The sequence below is a fragment of the Canis aureus genome, chromosome 33 (assembly GCF_053574225.1).
Source record: "Canis aureus isolate CA01 chromosome 33, VMU_Caureus_v.1.0, whole genome shotgun sequence".
Taxonomy (NCBI): domain Eukaryota; kingdom Metazoa; phylum Chordata; class Mammalia; order Carnivora; family Canidae; genus Canis; species Canis aureus.
In genome coordinates, this window is record NC_135643.1 from 29468715 (window position 1) to 29489718 (window position 21004).

At 37.0% G+C, this 21004-nt stretch overlaps 1 protein-coding gene across 1 annotated transcript in view; it reads right to left on the bottom strand.

Moving 5' to 3' along the window:
• Positions 1–666: 666 nt before the first annotated feature.
• COL25A1 (collagen type XXV alpha 1 chain) overlaps positions 667–21004 on the bottom strand; it is a 446874-nt gene continuing 426536 nt past the window's right edge. Inside the window, exons 31-37 of the mRNA XM_077882265.1 lie at positions 19970–20005; positions 18243–18296; positions 12828–12881; positions 10323–10376; positions 7474–7560; positions 4962–5000; positions 667–1175 (exon numbers count right to left, since the gene is read on the bottom strand). Of these exons, the coding sequence (XP_077738391.1) occupies positions 1173–1175; positions 4962–5000; positions 7474–7560; positions 10323–10376; positions 12828–12881; positions 18243–18296; positions 19970–20005 (327 nt within the window). The 3' untranslated portion in view covers positions 667–1172. The remainder of the gene's footprint in view (positions 1176–4961; positions 5001–7473; positions 7561–10322; positions 10377–12827; positions 12882–18242; positions 18297–19969; positions 20006–21004) is intronic.

A 21004-nucleotide genomic window follows, 5' to 3' on the forward strand; every position in this document is an offset into this window, starting at 1 on the left:
TTTCTGTTTCTAGAATTTCGTAGAAAATGTTTGAAATGGGTTGGATCTCAGCAGGAAGGAGAGCATCAGCTTCGATAGAGCGTGTAGGGTGAGCTCCCCTAAATTTCAGAAGAGGTTATTTCAGCCAACCTATTTCGGGAGTGGTACCCCTTCTCTTTGGTGGGATGGAATAGGGGCTGCCATTCCAAGAATCTCCTACCCAAAAGAAGTGCTGTATGCCTCTGTCAGTTTCCAAAAGCACCCATATTATTACTTGTTGGAATTCAGTTTATTTTTTGAAAAGTCTTTTGTTCTGGGTGCCAGCATTTGTAAACCTCTTTCCTACTTGGTCACAGCAGAGACAGCGCAGGATGCCGAACCGTTCCTCTTCCCTTGTCTTCACTGCCAAGGGCAGCCCAAGGAAAAACAGTGGCGGCAACCAGCTTAACCCCTTGATATTTCAACCAAGGTGGCCATGTGAGCCCACAATACTGGAAGCTGTAGATCTGCAGTCGGGACTGCAACTCCCTCAAAATATAAGACCATTTGTGTGTGTGCTCTTCGCCACCTTATCTCTTTTTGGCAATAAGCCATGGTGTAACCCCCTTGAGATGACAAAAGAAATAAAAGCTCAGATGTGATCAAAGGACTCATTAAGCGGCATGCTAGCATCGAACAACAAGCAGGTTGGCACACGGTCATGCTTTTTTAGTCAGTTCCAATGTGTGGTGTGGGCACGAATCAATGCTACAGTGAAAGTGAGTAGGGATGAGACGATAAACTCTAAAATCAGTTAGTATAGTACATTTCCATAATTTTGAGTCCATATTTGGTCACAATTTCATGTAAACTATTTCATGGCATTTTTTTGTCCATGCAATTAACAAGCCCAAAGTAAGAAAAGAGCAAGAACAATCATTCTGTATCACTGAAGTGTCCATTTAAATACATATCTTCACATAAGATAAAGAGATACTGATCTATATTTTTTGCAGGCTTCTCACTGGTTTCACATATTGTCCAATTTCAGATGTAAGTGGAGTAAAGATGGACATGTGTACTACAGCAAACAGGAAGAAGCAGCTATATGTAAACATATCTCAGACTTGTAAAATCTGCAATTCGATTTTCAACTATAAATATAAAAAGTGGACCATTATATATACAACTTCATGCTCAGGAGGTTAGATTCATCACTGCAGAAAAACAAATAACAGAAGAGACATACATAGAATTAGTGGTCTGGAATAAGAATTCCACATTAACATTCATTTTAAGAAAATTGGTAGAACCCTGAATATAGTTTTTTTTTAAATTAATGAGACAAATGATATGTGTCCCAAACATTGCTTTTCTAAAACTCCAGGGGGTTATTAAAATTTCCAGCCTGGGTTCCATGTACATTTTTCTTTTGCCACTGAAAAGTTTGTGGTGTTTGTCTCAGTAACAATTCTGGGAAAGCAGAAAATTAGAATTTTATCATATATGTGCCATAAGTAAAATACACGTCCTATACTTATATAATCTTCTCAATCATTAAAATCCACTGTGGAAGAGGCTGGGGATCTGGTGGCACTTACTTCACCCACACCTGGCTATAATACTACTGTCATTCGACTCTTGTTTCCCTTCTCCTTTTTCTAGCCCTACCCTGTTGCGGATGGTGTACATGGTAAACCTGCCTGCTATCAGGTCTTCAAGCTGTGTTGGAGGTTCCATGGTCATCTAATGTATCATAAATCTCTGGTTGCTTGTTCTGAGCAGCCATAATTATTAAGATTTTCCTAGAACTCAAGTTAAGTCTGAGAGAACAGAGGGACCATGGTCTTTAAGGTATAAACTTATAGAGCAGACCTGGGGAACCTTGACTTTCAAAAAACAAATATACCAAAAACCAAAAACCTAATGAGAAAAGTAGAATGCCTAGTTCATTAATTAAAAACATTTGTTTTTCTCTCTCCAAATAAAACAGACACTATAGTAGATATGCTTAAGAGGCTATGTACTTTGCGATAGTCAGAGATGGAGTTCACTCAATGCTTATTTATTTATTTTTTTAAGATTGTATTTATTTATTCATGAGAGACACAGAGATCACTCAATGGTTCTGCATGTCATGTCTATGCTAGAGATATGCCTATGGAAGTATTCCTTTCCCTAAAGTCTCACTTAGCTCAAAATTCAAAGAGATGTATTTTTTTTAGTACCAATGTTTTGTAAAAAGTCTACAGAATTTTAAAGATTCTCTTCCCCCACTCCAGATTTTAAAACCTAACTAAAAAAAAAAAAAAAAAAAAAAATCTGTCACCTTGCTTTAGAAAGGTTTGCTGCAAACCTTCCTCACAAAATAAAGTTTAATGAAACATTAAAAATATGAATAAATAAAGGAATCTGATAAACAAAAAATTATGAAGCCTACAGGTATTTTTCTATTACATAGTTTTTAATCTCTGATGCAGATGGATAACTTTAATAGCCTGAAAGTAGTTTCTTAACCATAAATTCTGCACTTATTCACTGTATGAATTATGCTGTGAACTGTACATTGTTATTCAAAATTTAGAAGACAGAACTGTTTCTAGAAAGAAAAGTAATTTAAACAAAGATCAAATAGTTTTGCATGAAAAAATTTGTTTTGAGAGTAGCATGACCAAGGAGACTTGCTCATTAATCCCAGTAATTTACATTGCTACCACACTCTGAATTTTTTTCAAATACCACTGTGCTCTAGAGGCTAGTGAAAAACATAATAGTGCTTAAAAGGGTTGTCCACATAAAATAGGACAAACTAGAAGTATTCTACTAGCCCTTTTTAAAAAAATCACTTAAAAATAATTTGAGAGAGCTAAGTTGATTACATAAGAGATTTTAGAACATTTTATTTTCTAGTTGTTCTTTTTTTGAAGTGAGGAGGTGTTGGGCAAGATTGATCATCAAAATGATTTACATTTGTGTGTATTGGGGAGCGTGGTAAGCAGTACTGAAATTTTCTTATTGAGTTCTTTATATAAGAAGATGTTAGAGGGGCGCCTGAGTGGCTGAGTCATTTAAGTATCCGACTCTTGATTTTTGCTCAGATAATGATCCCAGGGTTGTGAGACTGAGACCTGTGTCATGCTCCATGATGGGCATAGAGCCTGCTTGAGATTCTCTCTTTACCTTTCTCCTTGTCCCTCCCTCTCTTCCCTATCCCCTCTCTCTCTCTCTCTCAAAAAAAAAAAAAAAAAAAAAAAGTTGTTAGATTTAAGAAGTCCCTAATCCTATGTAGGATATAGTGTCTATTCTGTGGAAAAATAAAGGGAAATTTCTGATTTTCTGATGCTATTCATATTACTGCTAGGTTTGGCCATTCGTGAACCAAAAAGATGAATCCTTTGCTTGGTGCCATTAACACTACGCCCTCACAAAAAGGAAGTGATTTAGAAGCAGCCAATAATTATGTAAACCCAAGTGCTGAGTTCTGTCAGAAGGCTGGATAAAGTAAGCCTTTCAGCATCTCCCTCTATGTAAAGTGTACCTAGGACTGTATTAAAAAATCATTATAGTATTAGATTACAGGTCAATGGTTAAAGAGCAAGTGGTAATTCCAGCTCAGGATTGAATTCAAGGTTCTGAGAACGGGGATTCTGATGGCGAAAGGATACTTTTCTCAGGTGAAGAAGAATATGATGATAGGCCCACCTTCCTGAGAATCCCTTGACCCCAGCTGTGATTGAGCTAATTCTCTGACAGGCTGAAAGTGAGTATGGGGAGCTGCTAAATAAATGACACTCCTGACAAAGAAGGTTTTCTTTCTTTGGCAGAGTGGGGGGGGGGGAAGTGGCTAAACGGGAGAGTCAGTTAAACAGGATCTCCTCAGCAACAGAGCTGAGGAGATGAGACCCACTGAGGAGAGTCAAGTTTCCCTTCATCTCTCTGCAACTCTAGAGTTCTGTATAGTTTTGCCAATGAGGCATGCCTGTCAAAAATTACTCAATAAGCCACAAGGTGTTAGAGAAAAAACTTAAAAATGATCAAAGCAGCTTGATACTTTCCCCTAACTCATTTTTCCACCAGTGGAATTCCTTTATCCTTCAGTAGCATATATGCACAGCTCTTTATAATTAGGTTCACACCATTATTGTGTAGAGGGTTGGGATTCTTGAACTAGCACAGCGCCTACAGATCTCTTCCCTGCTTAAAGTCCTGCCATTGTTTTCCACCGCCCACTTCTCGTTCTGTTGGATACTAGCTCTTGCCCTCAGAAGTTACTTAACCTCTCTGAACTTCAGTTTCTTCATCAGGGTCATTGAGGATAATAACAAGGGTTATTGTGAGGATTAAGTAAAATGCTATCCCCTTATGAAAGGGTCCATCATATTCATCATACAGCCTTTGCACAGAGAAGGTTCTCTATGACATTCCCTTCCACACTGAATATATACACAGCATCCAGGGGCTGAAGAGGCTAGAATGAATGAGAATCATAAGAAACACCAACTTCAATAAACAGATTCTCCTAAATAAATCATCCCTGAAGAAAAAAACCTCATGCTTACACTTTCTGCTTTCTCAGCTTCATGATTAATATTGGCAGGGCTCTACCATGTATTTTGCATGTTTGCCTACGTAACTGAGCATAAATAGAAAAAGAATCACAATTAAGCATAGTTTTAAATAGTAGGAAGACAAGGAGTTCATTGATTCAATAAGCAAACTGTTGTCAAGATGCACTGCCCCTTTCCATTCCACAGAAAGGGTTCGATAGGGAAGGTTTCCAAGTTATAATGTTTGTTAAGAACTTTTTTCATTCATCAGTTTAGGAGGAAATCAGCAGTAAACATATTAATCAAAAGATATTCTGGAGATGGAATCTTTTGCTTTTTAATGCCCAAATAACGTCCAGGAATCAAACTCAAAAGGTCTATTCTAAATGGAAAAAGCCAGGCCAGGGGAAGAGAAAGAGGGAGTGCTTCTTTTAGAAATAATTCTGTAAAGCCTACCTTTTGCCAACAGCCAGGCATGGGTAATCCATCTGGCCCCTGTTTTAAAGAGAAGAGTAAGAAATCCTCAGGCTCCGCAAAAGTGAACATATTTCATAATTCACATGCTCAGAAGCTTAAATGGATTTCTACTTACTAGGTGCCTGTAGTCACAGGCATTTTTTTTTTTTTTCTAATTATCAACTCCCAATAGAATGGATTTCTACTCACTAGGTGCCTGTAGTCACAGGCATTTTTTTTTTCTAATTATCAACTCCCAATAGAAACACTAGTTAAAAAGAAGAAAATTCAAATGTTTTCTAGAGTGAGGATACATTTTGAAAATACACACAGCAAAAATTACACCTCATTTTGAGCAAGTAATTTACAAAGCTTACTCAGTTCCACCTTTAGAGAATAAATCTGTACTAGTTCTCTTAATTTCATTAAAACACATTTCACAGTTATCTTTATTAAATAAACTGGAACAACTCGTCTTCCTGGTCACTATGGTCTATGGTTGAATATATATGATAATAATGAATAATCAATGATAAGCCATTTCTATCTGAAGTTTGTACCTCTGCGCATGCCAGTATCTTTTACTTTTCTATACTGAAAGTCAGATATAGTAGAATGCATCCAAATAATTAAAAGATCGGCAGTCCATCTGTATCTTTACAGTAAGATGTCATCCATAGCATTCACCAATTTTTTAATTAAAAATTCTGTAGAAGCTGGTTAACCAATTCTGAATCAATAAGAGATTCCTAAATGTTGCACAATTTGCTTTCCTTTAAAGTACAAGCACTCTTCAGATACAAATGATAGAAATAAGGCAGGAAGAGTCGATATATTATGAGACATGCTTGTGTTTTCCCCTAACAAAATGATTGTAAAATATTATTTATTATTAACAACAAGCAAACAAAATAAAAGACGGGCACTCCTATTGAGATTTTGCAATCATAATTATTTATCAAATACATTTTTCCTATAAATATAATCTCTTAAGAAGCTTAAGAAATAGAACTCTATCTTTAAAAAATCATGCTTAGCACTGAAGAATAAGAACATGCAGACCAAGTATAACAATCAATAAGTATAAAACAACCCTAAGAAGTTTTCTTTGATACCTCAGAAAGTATGAATATACTTTCTTTTTAAATATAAAAAAGAAAAAAAACCAAAACGCTTTGAAATAGCTATATACTTGGGAGAAACTTGGTAATGCCAGATTGGTACAAGGAGAGGATCACCCAGTAGAATTTTAGATTTTAGTATAAGGAGGATTTTGAGTTCATGCCAATGGGGATAGGGGAGTTCTGTCTACTTTAGGAAAGTGAGTTTCAAAAGGAGAGACCATTACATTGAAAAGGTTATGTGGCAAAGAAGAGGGTTGGGCTGCAGACTATTACCATCTTTAGAAGCTCTTAGCTTGGTTTTCTTCCCTATGGTCTCTTAACAGCATTCCCTTGAACTGCTTAACTCTTGACCACAGAAGCTTAACTCTGTCGGTCTGGCCTTTTTTATGGCCTCACAGAAATTTAGTGGAAGAGGCAAAAATACATTTATTTCTTTCAGAGAAAAAGAAAAAAAAAGCTAAATTTAGGGGTACAATCCAAAGTTATGGCCTTAGCAGTACCTTTACAGAGAAGACTTTTTAATGTAATTTTACTGTATTCTTTAATATTTATTGAATAGGTTAATATTCCCCAGAATGTAGACATGGCAGTCCTGTCAGTTGTGAGACAATGTCAGGAAGTTAATTTGCAGTCTTTGGTGGAAATGCTTGCGTGCTCTCGTCACCCCACAGAGATGCTGAAGGAGCTGTTCATGCACATGCATGTAGTGTGTTTATCATGTAAAGCTTGTTCCAGAAGTACCACTTTACACTGATAGAGATGAATATGTAATAAACAAAGGAATTGCATGCAGGGTGGTAGGAAAGAGAAATACTGTACCAATTGGCAAGGGGCATCCAGCCCATCCAGGCCAGGCTGGCCTGGCTCCCCTTTTTCCCCCTTAACGCCACGGAATCCCTGTTTGTAAAGATTAACTCATAATGTTACTAACACAAGAAATCACTTAGGCACAAATTATGCTAAAGAAATAACTACAATAACAAAAAGCTGGGAGAGGAGCAACTCTGAAGGACAAAGTAACATCCACTGAAGTTGAACCAGATAAGAGCTTGACCTATGCCTATAATTAGGGCTTATCAGGGAACAGTGACTTTCTCTTTTGAATGGTATGGACCAGTATGCACCAGTTCCTCTTCAGATCCTATATTCACATTCCAGTGGCACGTTGATACTTGAGTGCCAAGAAAATCCAGCAGAGCTGGTGGCCAGAGACAAGGCGTGGAATATACCGGGAGAGCCGGAGATAGATGTGTGTAGTACCCTAAAGTCTGTGTTAACTGACCCCCAATCAAAACCCCTGCTGTTACGGGTCCCTCCAGCGTGCTCTTCTCCCAGTTTATTCCTTCATACACGGTATCTGGAGACAGAGCTCCACGAGTCAGACATACCAACGGGCAAGGTGCATCTAATCCAGGAGCACCCTGTTCTCCTTTCTCCCCTTTAGGCCCCTTTTTGCCTTTCTTTCCCTTTTCCCCCTGTGGATATAAGGGTTTAAATAAAAGACAGGTTTTATTTGAGGGGGGAAATATGGCGATTCAAAAGATGGTTTAGCCAATAAAAGTCTGGAAGGGCATTTACCACTGTTTTCTGGTTTAGGGAAGGCATGATATTATAAAAGATAACTTGTACTTTCAGAGTGACAATGGATTCTGGGCAATGATACAGGGGATTTTACTTAAGATACTCAACAAGATGAAAGAAGGAGATCTGAAAAGCCAACACATCAAGTGCTGACTTAGACCCTAGCACCATGGTCTTGGTGAATGAAGTATTTCCTCCATAGGTCTGGTGAAGATAACAAATACCAACTGTATGGAAGCCAGCCAGTGGCAGGTCAAATTCAGAGGAATAATGAATACTTTACCGAAGTTTCAATACCTTGTCAGCTTACTTTTTTCCTAATCCTATGACAGATGAAAGCTACACTGAGCCAGACGAAAAGGAAAGAATATTAACAGCTTCTATCTTTTGGAAACATAATCCAATTTTAGGACATTATTTTTTGTAGTTGTCATTACGAAATATTCAGTATATTATAATATGCTTCTATTTCTTTTAAGATTTTTATTTTTTAGGAAACTAAAAGCAAATTCTTTATTAAGTCAGGTAAACAAGTTTTAAAAGTGCTAATACTTCTCAGCAAAACCAACTGGAGAAACAGACTTATTTCTAATAAATCCAAGGATGTTCTTTAATTTACTCTTACAGATCTCATGCCAGGCTTTCACAATGGTAAATGAGTTTCCAGCTTATTCACAATGTAACAAAAGCCAAAAAAAAAAAAAAAAAAAAAAATCTGTTCAAGAGAGGAAAAGCAGTTTGGACTCAGTTGAGCTAATACTAAAAATGAGGTAGGCAGGATAATTACATAGTGGGAATGTAGCCATGGAAATTAGTATTTAGGAATCAAGGTAGAGGCGTGGAAATCTGCATGGATCATGGGAATGGAGGAATTAAGGAAAGGAGGCAAAAGGAGGAGAAGGAAGGAATGCACCTCAGCTGTTTCTTATTAACATAAATATCTCTGCATATTTATAGACAAGAAGTTGGTGCTGTACAGAATACAAAATACTGCGCAATACATATTTAAATTAGTGTATTCATTCTGCACTCAGGAAGGCAGTTACAATAAAAGTGAATAATTTCAGAAGCAAAACAACATGAATATTCAAATACATATACATAAGATATGTATGAGATAAGCATTCAAATTAATACATTCATTCTGACTGTGTGAGTGAAAGCTCCTCATTTATCTCCTGTGTGCCAAAAAGATTGCATCAGAAGGCTCAGAATCAAAAACACTTGGGTTTCTTGAATACTGGGGAAGGAGAGAAATTCTGTGTGGTTTAGTTAATCATGATCAAAGATGAAGACCTGAGAAACTAGGGTGAAGTGAGAGCAGTTGTGACAGGAAGTCAGATGGGAGGGGAGCTCAGGACTAAATTGCTCACTCATGCAAGATTGGTCAACATCCTTCCTAAGCAAATAACTTCAATGCCACGATGTAAATTGATTTAAACTTGTTTGGGTGAGCTCTTCTCTCCTCGGAGGCAGTGGACTCTTCATCACATTGGTGAGACAGGTGTGTTGGGTATTAATAATTTAGAATTCAGTTCATTATTTGGTAAATCAACTGAGATTAATCACTCCACAGAAAAGTGTTGTCTTATGAATGCTGACTCTAACAGGCTATAGGAATCATTTTTCAGTGATATGTTAGCGGACCTCAAGCTTTATGGAAAACAGACACTATAATACAAAGAATAATGAATCAGCATTATTATTAATCAACATAATTTTGTAACAGTTAGGGATTCCCTATGCGACACCAAACCATCTGCCCTTGTGCATATGAGCACATGAGGGCTCTTGCTAATTTTTATCTCCCATGTTAAAGAATGATACACAAAAAGTGTTCACATTTGGATCTAATTTTCCTAAATATAAAACTTCTAATCATGGAATCTGAAGTATGGAAATATTTTTGTATGAGTGATTAACATTGTTCTGAGGATTACATTTGTAGCTTTATGTTTTCATAAGTTTTAATACTGGTAATTTCTTCTTTGTTTGCAAGATCATTAAAATGAGTATCTGCATAATGGTGACATGCTTTTGAGTGTAAGATTTTAGATTCATGCAACCCATTAAGTAAATATATGATAAATGTTTAGAATCTTTAAAGCACCTCCACCTTGAGCTAAACGCTTGCATGTACAATTTATCTCAAGTCAAAACATGTATATTTTATAGCTAGAATTTATAATTCGGAATAAAAGAACTTTTTTAAACTTTTCTACTGGGATTTCTATCTCTCTACTGGGAATGTTGTGCATATAAATGAGATGCTGGCTTTCCAGGGTTAGGTGAGCTCTTCCAGAAAACTCTTGCAGATCTGTGCTGTTTAATTTTTACTTTAACATAATAAACACCTTTTTAAATTCATTTTCAAGAATGCCTGGACATCACGTCTTTCAACAAATTGGTGTCAGGTAAGCCTGGTTATGAGGACACTGCAATTTTTTTCCTTCTGTGCTAGACCATGCCCTTATTTCTAGCGCTGTAGCCTTCTTCATTCCTCTGTGAAGACCTGGCTTTTTAGATCAGGCATCAGTGTGTTTTTGGAGCACAGGATGAAGAAAAATTAGATGTGTGAAAGAATCGCATAGGTTGAACAGCAAAGCACACGGCATGAGAAAAATCAAACAGGCACATGCTAGAATGGAGAGGTCACCTTTTCTCCCTTTTCTCCTACATCACCCTTCTCGCCTCGTGGACCAGGGAAGCCCTAGAGGATAAAAAGCAAACCAAAAAGATCTATTGATGTAACTGTGGCAAAATCACACTGAAAAAAAATCACACTGAAAAAAAAAAAGGTTCCATGTTCCTCAATGCAAATATGAAGAAAAATGGCAGACCAATAATCCTAAAACTCAGATAGTTAAAAGTAACACTTAGGAGTAATAGTTGTTTGATGTCTCAGTTATCTATATGAAACACATTTGTAGCTTTTTCTCCTAAGATATATGTAAGTGGAGAGAATATCAGGATTCTACTTTGAACCCTAGCAAGGGTGGTCTGTAGGATGACTCGTGTGGCCTTTGGCAAATCACTTACCTCACAGGATTTTATGCTTGCACATACAGGTGCTCAATAAAAAGTTAACTATTATTACTTTTGCTATTATTATTATTACTCACATAATAAGGCTGTTATTATATTCACATAATACAGTGGTCATTTCAAGAGGCATTTACTTTTGACAGTCTATTTTTCATAGAGTTATGTTGTTATAAAATATATAGACAATTTATGCTAAAAGGAAAAAATATTGCATAACAACTTTGAGAATAAACATAGTATACCACTCCCTAAGGGTGGCACATGAAAGATGTTTCTTTCAATTTTAGGTATATTTTTAAGTAAGTGGTTCAACTGCTGATGTTCAGGGTGTCCCTAATTTGGGAAAGCATTTTGAAGTGCCATTATCAACTGTCAGTTATTAACTTTATACTAATTATGTGTTTTGCTTTTCTGTTTATCTCGCACAGACACTAGTGGTTGTATTTTATATTGCTGTCTACATGCACAGCAATATATGCCATGTGCATAACTATGTGCATACAAAAAAAGTATTCTTGCTGTTATTGATGATGGAGACCATCAGCATCTATTACAACAGGAAGGTGTTCATTATACGTATTACTTACATCAAGACCAGGCTCTCCATCTTTCCCCTGCCAAAGAACCATAGTAGCTACATTAGTGTTCCTAAGTTTCATGAATAGGTTATTGTTACTGTTTTATTTGAGGCCGCCTGGGCATGCAACACTAGTATTAGAACAACTACTTCAGAAATGTGTAAAAGAGTCTTTATTGATTAGTAATACAAATTATTTTCACCAAATTAGGTGAAGTGACTGTTAATGCTGTAGTTAAGGGCCATGTAAAATTTTTTATTATAGATTAGATCACATAGCTTGATATTTTGCTCAAGTTTAATGCTTGGCACCCAATTTATCAATCCAGGAGTAAGCTGAAAGCACAGATACCATTTAGTTGATTTTGAAAACATACAAGCACTAATAAAATAGGCAAATCAATACTGCTTCAACTTGATGACTTAGTTCTTGGTTCATGAATGAGTAAAGAATGTGAAAACTGTTTATTGCTAAGTAGAATTTTAACTTGGTTATATGCTTACCTTGTCTATAAATATTGAGGGTGTGAAGGTCACAACTTAAAAACTGTTTTTAATTAAGCTTTGTCAAAAATGATCCCCGGAATACAAAGGAGTCACCAGACTGGTGCAAGCATTGATAAATTCAGCCCCATGGTGAAGATTATTGGGGCCGAGACCCTAGAGTGTCACAGAGCAGATCCATCCAAAGTTACTAGGACATTAATTAGATTAAATCAATCAAATTAGATTTTGAAAACTGTTTCAAAATCAACCTGTCTTTCAGCACTGAAGTAATCCTGGCTTAAGTTTATTATTTTGGTTCTGTAAGGTATCAAACATGTGGCAGTTACATAGAGGTTAAAAGCCTTAATACACTATGTTTCTATTGTAGTCCTATCCTACCGTATCAGATCACATATAATTATCCCAATGATAATGTCCTGAAGCACACCTGCAGCCTCAATCTGAAGACTGTATAAATGAGAATTTTCAGAAGACAGACCCCTATCCACATTCTATGTTCTAAAGATCCTTATCACTGCAGTGCTTTAGAAAGGTTAGAAACCTCAAAATCACTGCAAACATCAATTTGAGAAAGAAGTTTTATCAGCAAGGTTAGTTTTAGTAAGGAACCTCTGAGAACAGATAAAACCTGAGGAAAGTTGTCTTAAATAAAACTTCCACACCCACTTTTGGTAGTGACTTTCCAAGGAAGTGCCAATTATGAGTGTCTAATCATGCCTAGATGGCATAGGGAGGGAATTTTCTGACAGTGGGAATCCTGCTTTCAGATTAGTACTGTTTTTCTTGTGGACAATCTCTGATCCTCTCAAACTCATGAAGTGTGTGTGTGTGTGTGTGTGTGTGTGTGTGTGTGAGTGGGAGAAGATGTGAATATGACCCATGAAGGATGTGGTTACACTGGTGTTGTGGAGAATTAGTGGATGGTTCTTTGCTCCCCTAACGTGATTAGTCTGCCCTACCAGGGAAGGGTTAACCGTGCCAGTGTCAGGTCATCGATGCATGCTGAAGGTGGAGACAAGAAACAAAACTCACAGGCAGACCATAGGGTCCTCTGGGTCCAGGCTCTCCCATGACTCCTTTTTCACCCTGAAATGAAAGCCGAAAAGTTCAAATCATATACAAATGCATATATTCACACACTTTCCTAATGGCCTGTGTATCAAGCCTCCATGTGAGGTACCATTCTGTCAAGCTTCCAATGATGCAGGCTCTTTTGGCGGCTCTGTCAGTGATATGGTAAAAAAACCAAAACACCCCACATTTTCATATTCTACCAAATTACCTCTGAAAGAAGGGCAGTAAGAGTGCTGGTACTCAGTTGTGCAAAGGATTTGCATATCTAGAGTGCTGTACTTGGGTTTCTTTGGCATTAATGTGAAACATTTTTAAATGAATGTGAAATGTTTTAAAGGAAGTATTTTTTAAATGTAAGAATAAAATGTCTTTTCTTTTTCTATCAAATGTCTCTTCTTTGGCAGGCCTCTTTCTTGACTGCCCTGGCCCTTAACTGAGCTATATTTTACTGTATGGCCTCCCACACCAAGAGACACAGGCAAGTTTAATCTCTGCTGAGCCTCTCACCAGAATATGCACTTTGGATGCCAGAGTCTCTGGCTTTGTTCCCTACTGCATCCTCATGGCTTATGGTAGTGTCTAGTGCATCAGTAAATATTTGTTGAATTAATCAAATCAAATCAGTATAATCATGTACATGTTTTGTATCCTTTCTGAAAAAGAGAATTTAAAAACATTTATGCCTTCTTCTAAATGCCTAAGAAGGTAGGTAGGTATTACCTTCATCACTTGCTCTCCACATACCTATTTGAGTATCTTGCCCCAGCTATAACACTATATGTGATAATGATAATCTTGCTAATAGAGAATACTGCGAGATTGAAGGTCATCCCATGAACATGAAATAATTATAATAAGAGATGTTCTGCATTTCAAGTAGTGTTTTCTTCTGCTGCCATCTCCAAAATAAAAGCATTTGTCAGGATTTAGCATGCAAACTTCAGGAGTGATGATGATATTTATATGAGTGACCAAAAAGAAAATGTTACCTTCTTTTATCACATCTTTAAAGAAGCTTGAAGGTTAGCAAAGCCTTTTCATAGCTAAAATGCTTAGTTCTGCTCGTAGCTATGTGTTCAGATCCAAGTGTTATGCTGTATGCCTCAGTACTCCAGATTCCCATGTGAGCAAATTTCAAGTCACTATTAACATTCTTCTTTCTTTTATTTTTATTTTTTAAATTTTATTTAAATTCAATTTGCCAACATATAGTAAAACACCCAGTGCTCATTTTATCATGCGCCCTCCTTAATGCCCATTCTTTCTAAACTTAGGGGTTGGTGGAACTAATTAATTAGCACTGTCACCTAGAGGCACATATTGTTTAGGGAGATTACAAAAATAAATATGATAAAAGCTTGTTGAACTTCTAGTCATCATTACTTTATGTTTATTGCTGAAAGATCAGCAATCCCATTCAGGAAGGTGGCCAGGCTTTGAAACAAAACATTAAATTTGAATTCCAGTCTGGCACTTACTGGCTGGTAACTTTCTTAACCTTTCTCTGCCTGAGTTTCATTGGCTGTTAAATAAGAACAATAATACCTATTCTGCAAGAATTTTTCTGAAGATTAAATGTGATTATAAAACATGAAATGATATGTCACCAAATAATATGTTCCATAAATAGTAGCTCTTGTTAATAATACACCATCAGAGGTCTTGTTTTAAATGAAAAGGGTTTGGCAGCCAGTTCAAATTAAATTTCTTTCCATTTGATCTGGCAGTGTGATTTATGATATTTTAAATATTTATTTATTTATTTATTTAAGAGAGAAAGAGTGCATGGAAGGACAGGAAAAGGGAAAGAATCTCAAACAGACTCCAACTGGGCACAGAGCCTGCTGAGGGGCTCCGTCTCATGACCCAAATATTGTGACCTGAGCTGAAACCAAGAGCCAGGTGCTCCTCCCGTCCAGCCACCAGATGCCCCAATTTATGATTTTCTTTAAAATGGTGGTAGTGGTGGCATATATGTGTTTGCAGTCAGGAGAAATGGGTAGTAAAGTGGGAGGTAAGGGTTTAATTAATTATTTATTTATTTATTTATTTATTTTTTTAATTTATTTTTTATTGGTGTTCAATTTACTAACATACAGAATAACCCCCAGTGCCCGTCACCCATTCACCCCCACCCCCCACCCTCCTCCCCTTCCACCACCCCTAGTTCGTTTCCCAGAGTTAGCAGTCTTTACGTTCTGTCTCCCTTTCTGATATTGCCCACACATTTCTTCTCCCTTCCCTTATATTCCATTTCACTATTATTTATATTCCCCAAATGAATGAGAACATTTTCCCTTATATTCCCTTTCACTATTATTTATATTCCCCAAATGAATGAGAACATATAATGTTTGTCCTTCTCCGACTGACTTACTTCACTCAGCATAATACCCTCCAGTTCCATCCACGTTGAAGCAAATGGTGGGTATTTGTCATTTCTAATGGCTGAGTAATATTCCAGTGTATACATAAACCACATCTTCTTTATCCATTCATCTTTCGTTGGACACCGAGGCTCCTTCCACAGTTTGGCTATCGTGTTTAAAAAGAAAGTTCATGCAATCTGGAGTAGGTCTGGTTTGAAAAATCTCCAGATATTTTTGATATACCTATTCCCTCTTCCCTCCTCTGAGTACTCTCTGCTTTATTGTGCTTTTAAAATGAATATACCATGGTTTGTTTGAATTAAGCTGTCACTAAAACATTTGTCTGTGGAACTGCTCATATAGAATTGCTCACCCCAAATAATTACTTTAATGACAATTTCATTTCACTTGCCAGCGGCTGCTTCAGAAACGGGCCTATGCCCCAATTCTGGCTGGTAAGGTATTGGAGGAAGTCTGAAGGGAAATGAGGGGGAAGGTTTGCTTACTGCTAAGGCAGAGACACGGAAGGAGATGTTTGTTCTCTCACGGGAGAGGGGGTTTGTAGGAACCAGCTTGCCTGTGATCAGAAGACCAAGCCAGCATGTGGAAAGGGCACAGAGGCAGAGCCAAAAGTACCTCCTTTGAATATTTTGTTATATAAAGTAGTGAGTTTTTCTCTATTGTTTAAGCCATTCTGAGTTGGTATCTGTCACTTAGAGCCAAATGCATCCTAATGGTCCCCACTTGAAAACTTTTGATTTGAATATGAAATATGCAATGAAAAAGGGATTTGAATTCTTCTTCTGGATTAAATAATTGCTGAAAAACTTTTGAACCTCTCAAACTTAACACCCTTCACAGAGTTCCTCAGCAGTTACACGGCCACAGGAAGAAATCAGCTCAAGGCAGGGATCATCAGGTCCTTTAAGGGCTCACACTGTCACTCATATATTTGATAATTTCTGAATGACACTGCCAGTAGAACACCTGGTGTCTTTTAGGCCAGTCTCATTTCTTTCAGGCTCTTTAATTTGTATGTTTACACTGAGGAATTCTTCTAGAAAGGATTCCTGATTCCTCCCTCTTTAAAACTGGAAACTTTCCTAGGAGAGTCCAAATGGCACCTCCGTCAATTAACTTTGAGAATCACACTCCAGTTTAGCACTTTGGGTGAGGGACACTTGGAGAGTACTGACATATGATCCAGTCAAGATAGTTAACGTGCTGAGTAAATACAAGTGTAACACTTTACACTGCACACCATTTGACTTAAACTATGTCTTCAAAAATTCTTAGCGATTTCATTTGTTCTTCTGGTTAATTCTGCCCCAGCGCCGAGACCTGATACTCTTGTGACACTCTGGAGCTATCGGAAGTAGCAGCTGATTTACCGAATGGTAAACCCTCTTGAGCCCCAAGGGCATTCTGCCAAAAGACTACTTGAGATTTGCTGCTCCATTTTTAGTACGTGTGCTGGATTTCTTGATACAATGCTTGAATGCATCAGCAGCATGTGGCTCTTAGCTTTTAAATGTTTTTAATTAAGATGATCTTCATAAGTCAGCTTGATTTTAGAAATAAGACAATTGCAGATTCAGATGATTTCTTCCTTTAGGACTCACCTCCTTCTAGAAGCATTCTTGGATAAAGCCGGACTTCCTCATCATTGTACATACAGTCTGTATGATTTGTATTCACTTTGGCCTCATTATCTGGTTAGTTCTTGCTGATATTTATTTCCTCTGCCATTAGATTGTAAATGCTGCTAGGTCAGAGAAAATAGCTGCTACTTTTACAGTATGGAGTAACTATCTATAGTGTATTAATAAAAGGTTGTAGGATGACAAATCAATTATAATGGCATTATTCAATTCACTGCAGCATATTAGCAAAATTGACTAAACAAATGGGAGGAAAGTGCTTCCATTTCACACTAGGAGTATACTTTGTTTTATAGATTATAAAATGTAATAAATGTTTACTGAATGAACGAATTCATTTTCTAGAACACAGAATTATGGAATTGGGGTAGGTGCCAAAGAAATAACTCTGTGCCCTTATTTTCAAGCAAATTACCCCAGACTGAAGACACTTTATCTAGTTTTAAAAGACCATAGCTTGCATAACGAATCATCGCAACATTTTGAAGCCCTTACTATTCGGATACTTTCTTTACAGCCTCTCCTGGATGGTCGGGAAATTGATGACACAATTCCACTCAGACACAAGAAAACTTCCAAGTTTCCCAAAGTGAAGAAAAGAAAAAATGGGAGAAAAACAGAGAAAGAAGGAAGAAAGGTTCCAGACAGATGACTAGCTGCTGAGGCTGCAATACATTTTTTTGTGTCAGATATTTATCTTCTGCTCTGAAGATCTTTTTTTTTTTCCCAAGGATATGGAAACAGGGCCTAGCAATAGGGAGGTTAGTGAAAGGTTTTTGTTCCATAGTTCACTGAAATTATTTCCTTATGGTTAAAGAAAGACAGCCTATTCTTTTGCTAAAAATAAATAAATAAATAAATAAATAAATAAATAAATAAATAAGAAGCATGTGTAACTGTGTGGAGAAGAATACTTAAGTTTTATAATTTCCTTTAAAAAAAGTTATAACTTACTCTGAATGAATACAGTAGCTTTATATAAAAGATTATCAACCAGAATATGTAGTCCTGGGTATTTTAGCCCTATTTGACTTCAACTTTCTGGATTAAGGCCAAATGAAAATATCTTCCTTATGGGTTAGGAAGGACTGGTCTGAGCTATTTATTTTAGCTATGTATATGTATGCCTGATTTTTTATTAAGGCAATCACATTCTATTTTAATACTCTGTTGTCCTCTCAGCCCGAGTGCTCTGATTAGGACTTAAGATGGTATATTTTCATTTAATATTTTAGATGGACCTTTATTTCTTCTGGGAAATGAATAGTTCAGTTCAAATAAAACAGAAAAGCCACACCGTGTTTTCTTTAGGTCATAGCTTAAGAACCTCAGAAGCAACTTACTCTTTCTCCTTTGGGACCTGCAGGGCCAGGGGGTCCCATAGGGCCATCTGTACCCTAAAAAAAGATAAAAATAAGATAATATGAGACATATCCCAAGGGTCATAAGAAAAGCAGTTATAATTTATCCTTGACTTTTCCTGGGTGAATGATGCCTTAGAAAGTCAGCAAGATGACTTGTCTCCTTTCAAAGTGCTTTATACTTGATTCTTTCAGGCCAGCATTTTTTAAGAAACTCATGCAAGAAGGATGAATTACATAACTGCACATTTCAATGAAGGGTACACACGTGAAATTGGAAGTCATATTTAATTACATACTTCCTCTCTGACTTCATGGAACATCTTCACTTTGCCTTTGTAATCTTAAGGAGGGAAATGGAGTGTTTTTTCCTTCATATCACTTCCTTTTTTTTTTAAGATTTTATATATTTATTCATGAGAGATGCACAGAGAGAAGCAGAGATATAGGCAGAGGGAGAAGCAGGCTCCCTGTAGGGAGCCTGATACGGAATTCAATCCCAGGATCCCAGGATCATGCCCTGAGCCAAAGGCAGACGCTCAACCATGGAGCCACCCAGACGTCCTGCTTCATATCACTTCTTCAAGTCCATTCTCCACCCACTGTCATCCCCATGCTCTTGGGCCATGAAGCCTTGATTTTAACTGTTTAAGAGGCTTGAACAGTTGTACAAGTGGAAAAAAGTAGGAAATAAATGAGAACAGTGTTGAACTGTTCAAACTTTCTCTGGCTCTGTAGGGAGCAGCAGGAGGCTTAGAGGAAGGGAATTATTCTCACAGACCCGGCAGCTGGCTGATTTAATGGCATCATTGCCCTCCTGCTTCAGGATTAGGATTTCTGTCTCAGAGTGAATGGATATGGGAACACTGGGTCCAGTGAAAATAATGACTGCCTGAAGCAGGTTTTTAGTTAGAATTGAAGAGCTTGGAATTTCTTTTTGATTCTTTAACATGTAACAAGGACTTCAAGTAATTTGCTTCTTTTCAGGAAGACTATGCTTATTTGTAAATAATTTATTCTAATATTTGCCAACATAGGAACTATTCTAGCACACGTTTTTAAAATAGTATTCCTATTTATGTTCTACTATTCGTTTTTCTTCTATCAGAGCTTTGCAATATGAAATCATTTAGGGCTTCAACTCATTCCGATGTTGGTGAATTCTCATCATCTCATCTGATCTTTTTCGTATTGGCTGAACTCAAAGTTCATCTTCAGAAAACTTCTAAAGACTGATTATCTGTGGCTGAAAATTTAATAAATGGAGCTGTTAAGAACCAAAGAAAAGAGACAAAATGACAGAAGACAGACAGGTCATTTTGATGAACAGAGATTTGAAAGTTAGTTTCAAGGAAGAAGTTACTTGCTCATGGAACTACAGGAAATGTCCGTTAGTGATGGAGAAATCTGTCTGGAGTCCTAAGGCAGAGAGGCTAATTAGACTGGTCATTCTTGCCACCTACTAAATTCTCCAGACTGGAACTCGGGCTTCCAAAGGATGTCCTGCAGTTGAGGCTGTGAGTCAATCAGCACTGCAACCTCTGGTCTGCCTACTTTCCCTTTTGTACCACATCTCTGTACACTCTCTCCTTTCACTCCAGTCTTACGAACCCCTCATCACTTGATGGAAGTACATGGAGCGAAAGAGTCTGTCTTGAAGCACAAATTCATAGCCACAGAACATGGAGCAAGATGAGGTACTGACTCACCCGGGATCCTGGCTTTCCATCTAAGCCAGACGCTCCCTGTGTGATTTGGTTGGTAGCAGGGTTGGTGGGTATAACACGAAGGACAAGAACAGAGATTAGTATGAGGTACTGATGAACAAATGTAACGCTTCAAACAACATAATACACAGTTACAGGGTTCTGGGATGAATATCACATTGCTACACATTGTTAGTTAAAAAAAAAAAACAAAACACATGACAATAAACACCCCACAGATGATGGCATTTTAATGACATTTCCATTCGACAAATTCTTATTTGGAAATCAAGTTAACGAGGTTTATAAAGTGGGCTTTAAAGTAGTTACTGGTAACATTCACAGACCACTAATTTCCATATGATATACATTTTTGAAAGACTGTACTATTGACAATATATTTCTTTAGATTTTGAAATAAATAATGGCCAATAGTCTAAGGGCTCATTATAATAATCAATCAAAGTTAGCATTTTAGAGGAGAAGAAAAAGGCTCTGTTTTTTCTTGTTAAAACAGCACTTATGAATAAAAAACGCAGAATTTCAACATGCCAAAATGGCTCTGTGGATTTTACATGAACAGTACTCATTATTTTCTGGGTTTTCTTACTGTGTTCACATTAGTTACCACTAGAGGGACTTCTACGAATAGGAAAAAGCAGGAAAAATTTCATGAGTCCAAACAAAAAATAACTGTCCCAAACAAAATTGTTCCTCAGTTCACTTCAAAAGATCATTGCATCAGAGTCTGAAGGGGAGATGCTTTAAAAATATAACGTTGTTCTCAGGCAATGCATGGTTTTTTGTTTTGTTTTTGTTTTTGTTTTTTACCTCGAACTCTAAGCTATGTACAATGTATAATTAAAATATGACATTTTCAATGCTTGTTTCAAGAATAAGCACAATTACTTCTTTGAATATGGCTTTTGTATCTCAAAACTCAAATACTGATTTATAGTCCTTTAAAGATATTGATTAAATCAAGTAGTATTAAGAAAGATGATACACTAGCCCTATAAATTCTCTTGGCAAGGTTGC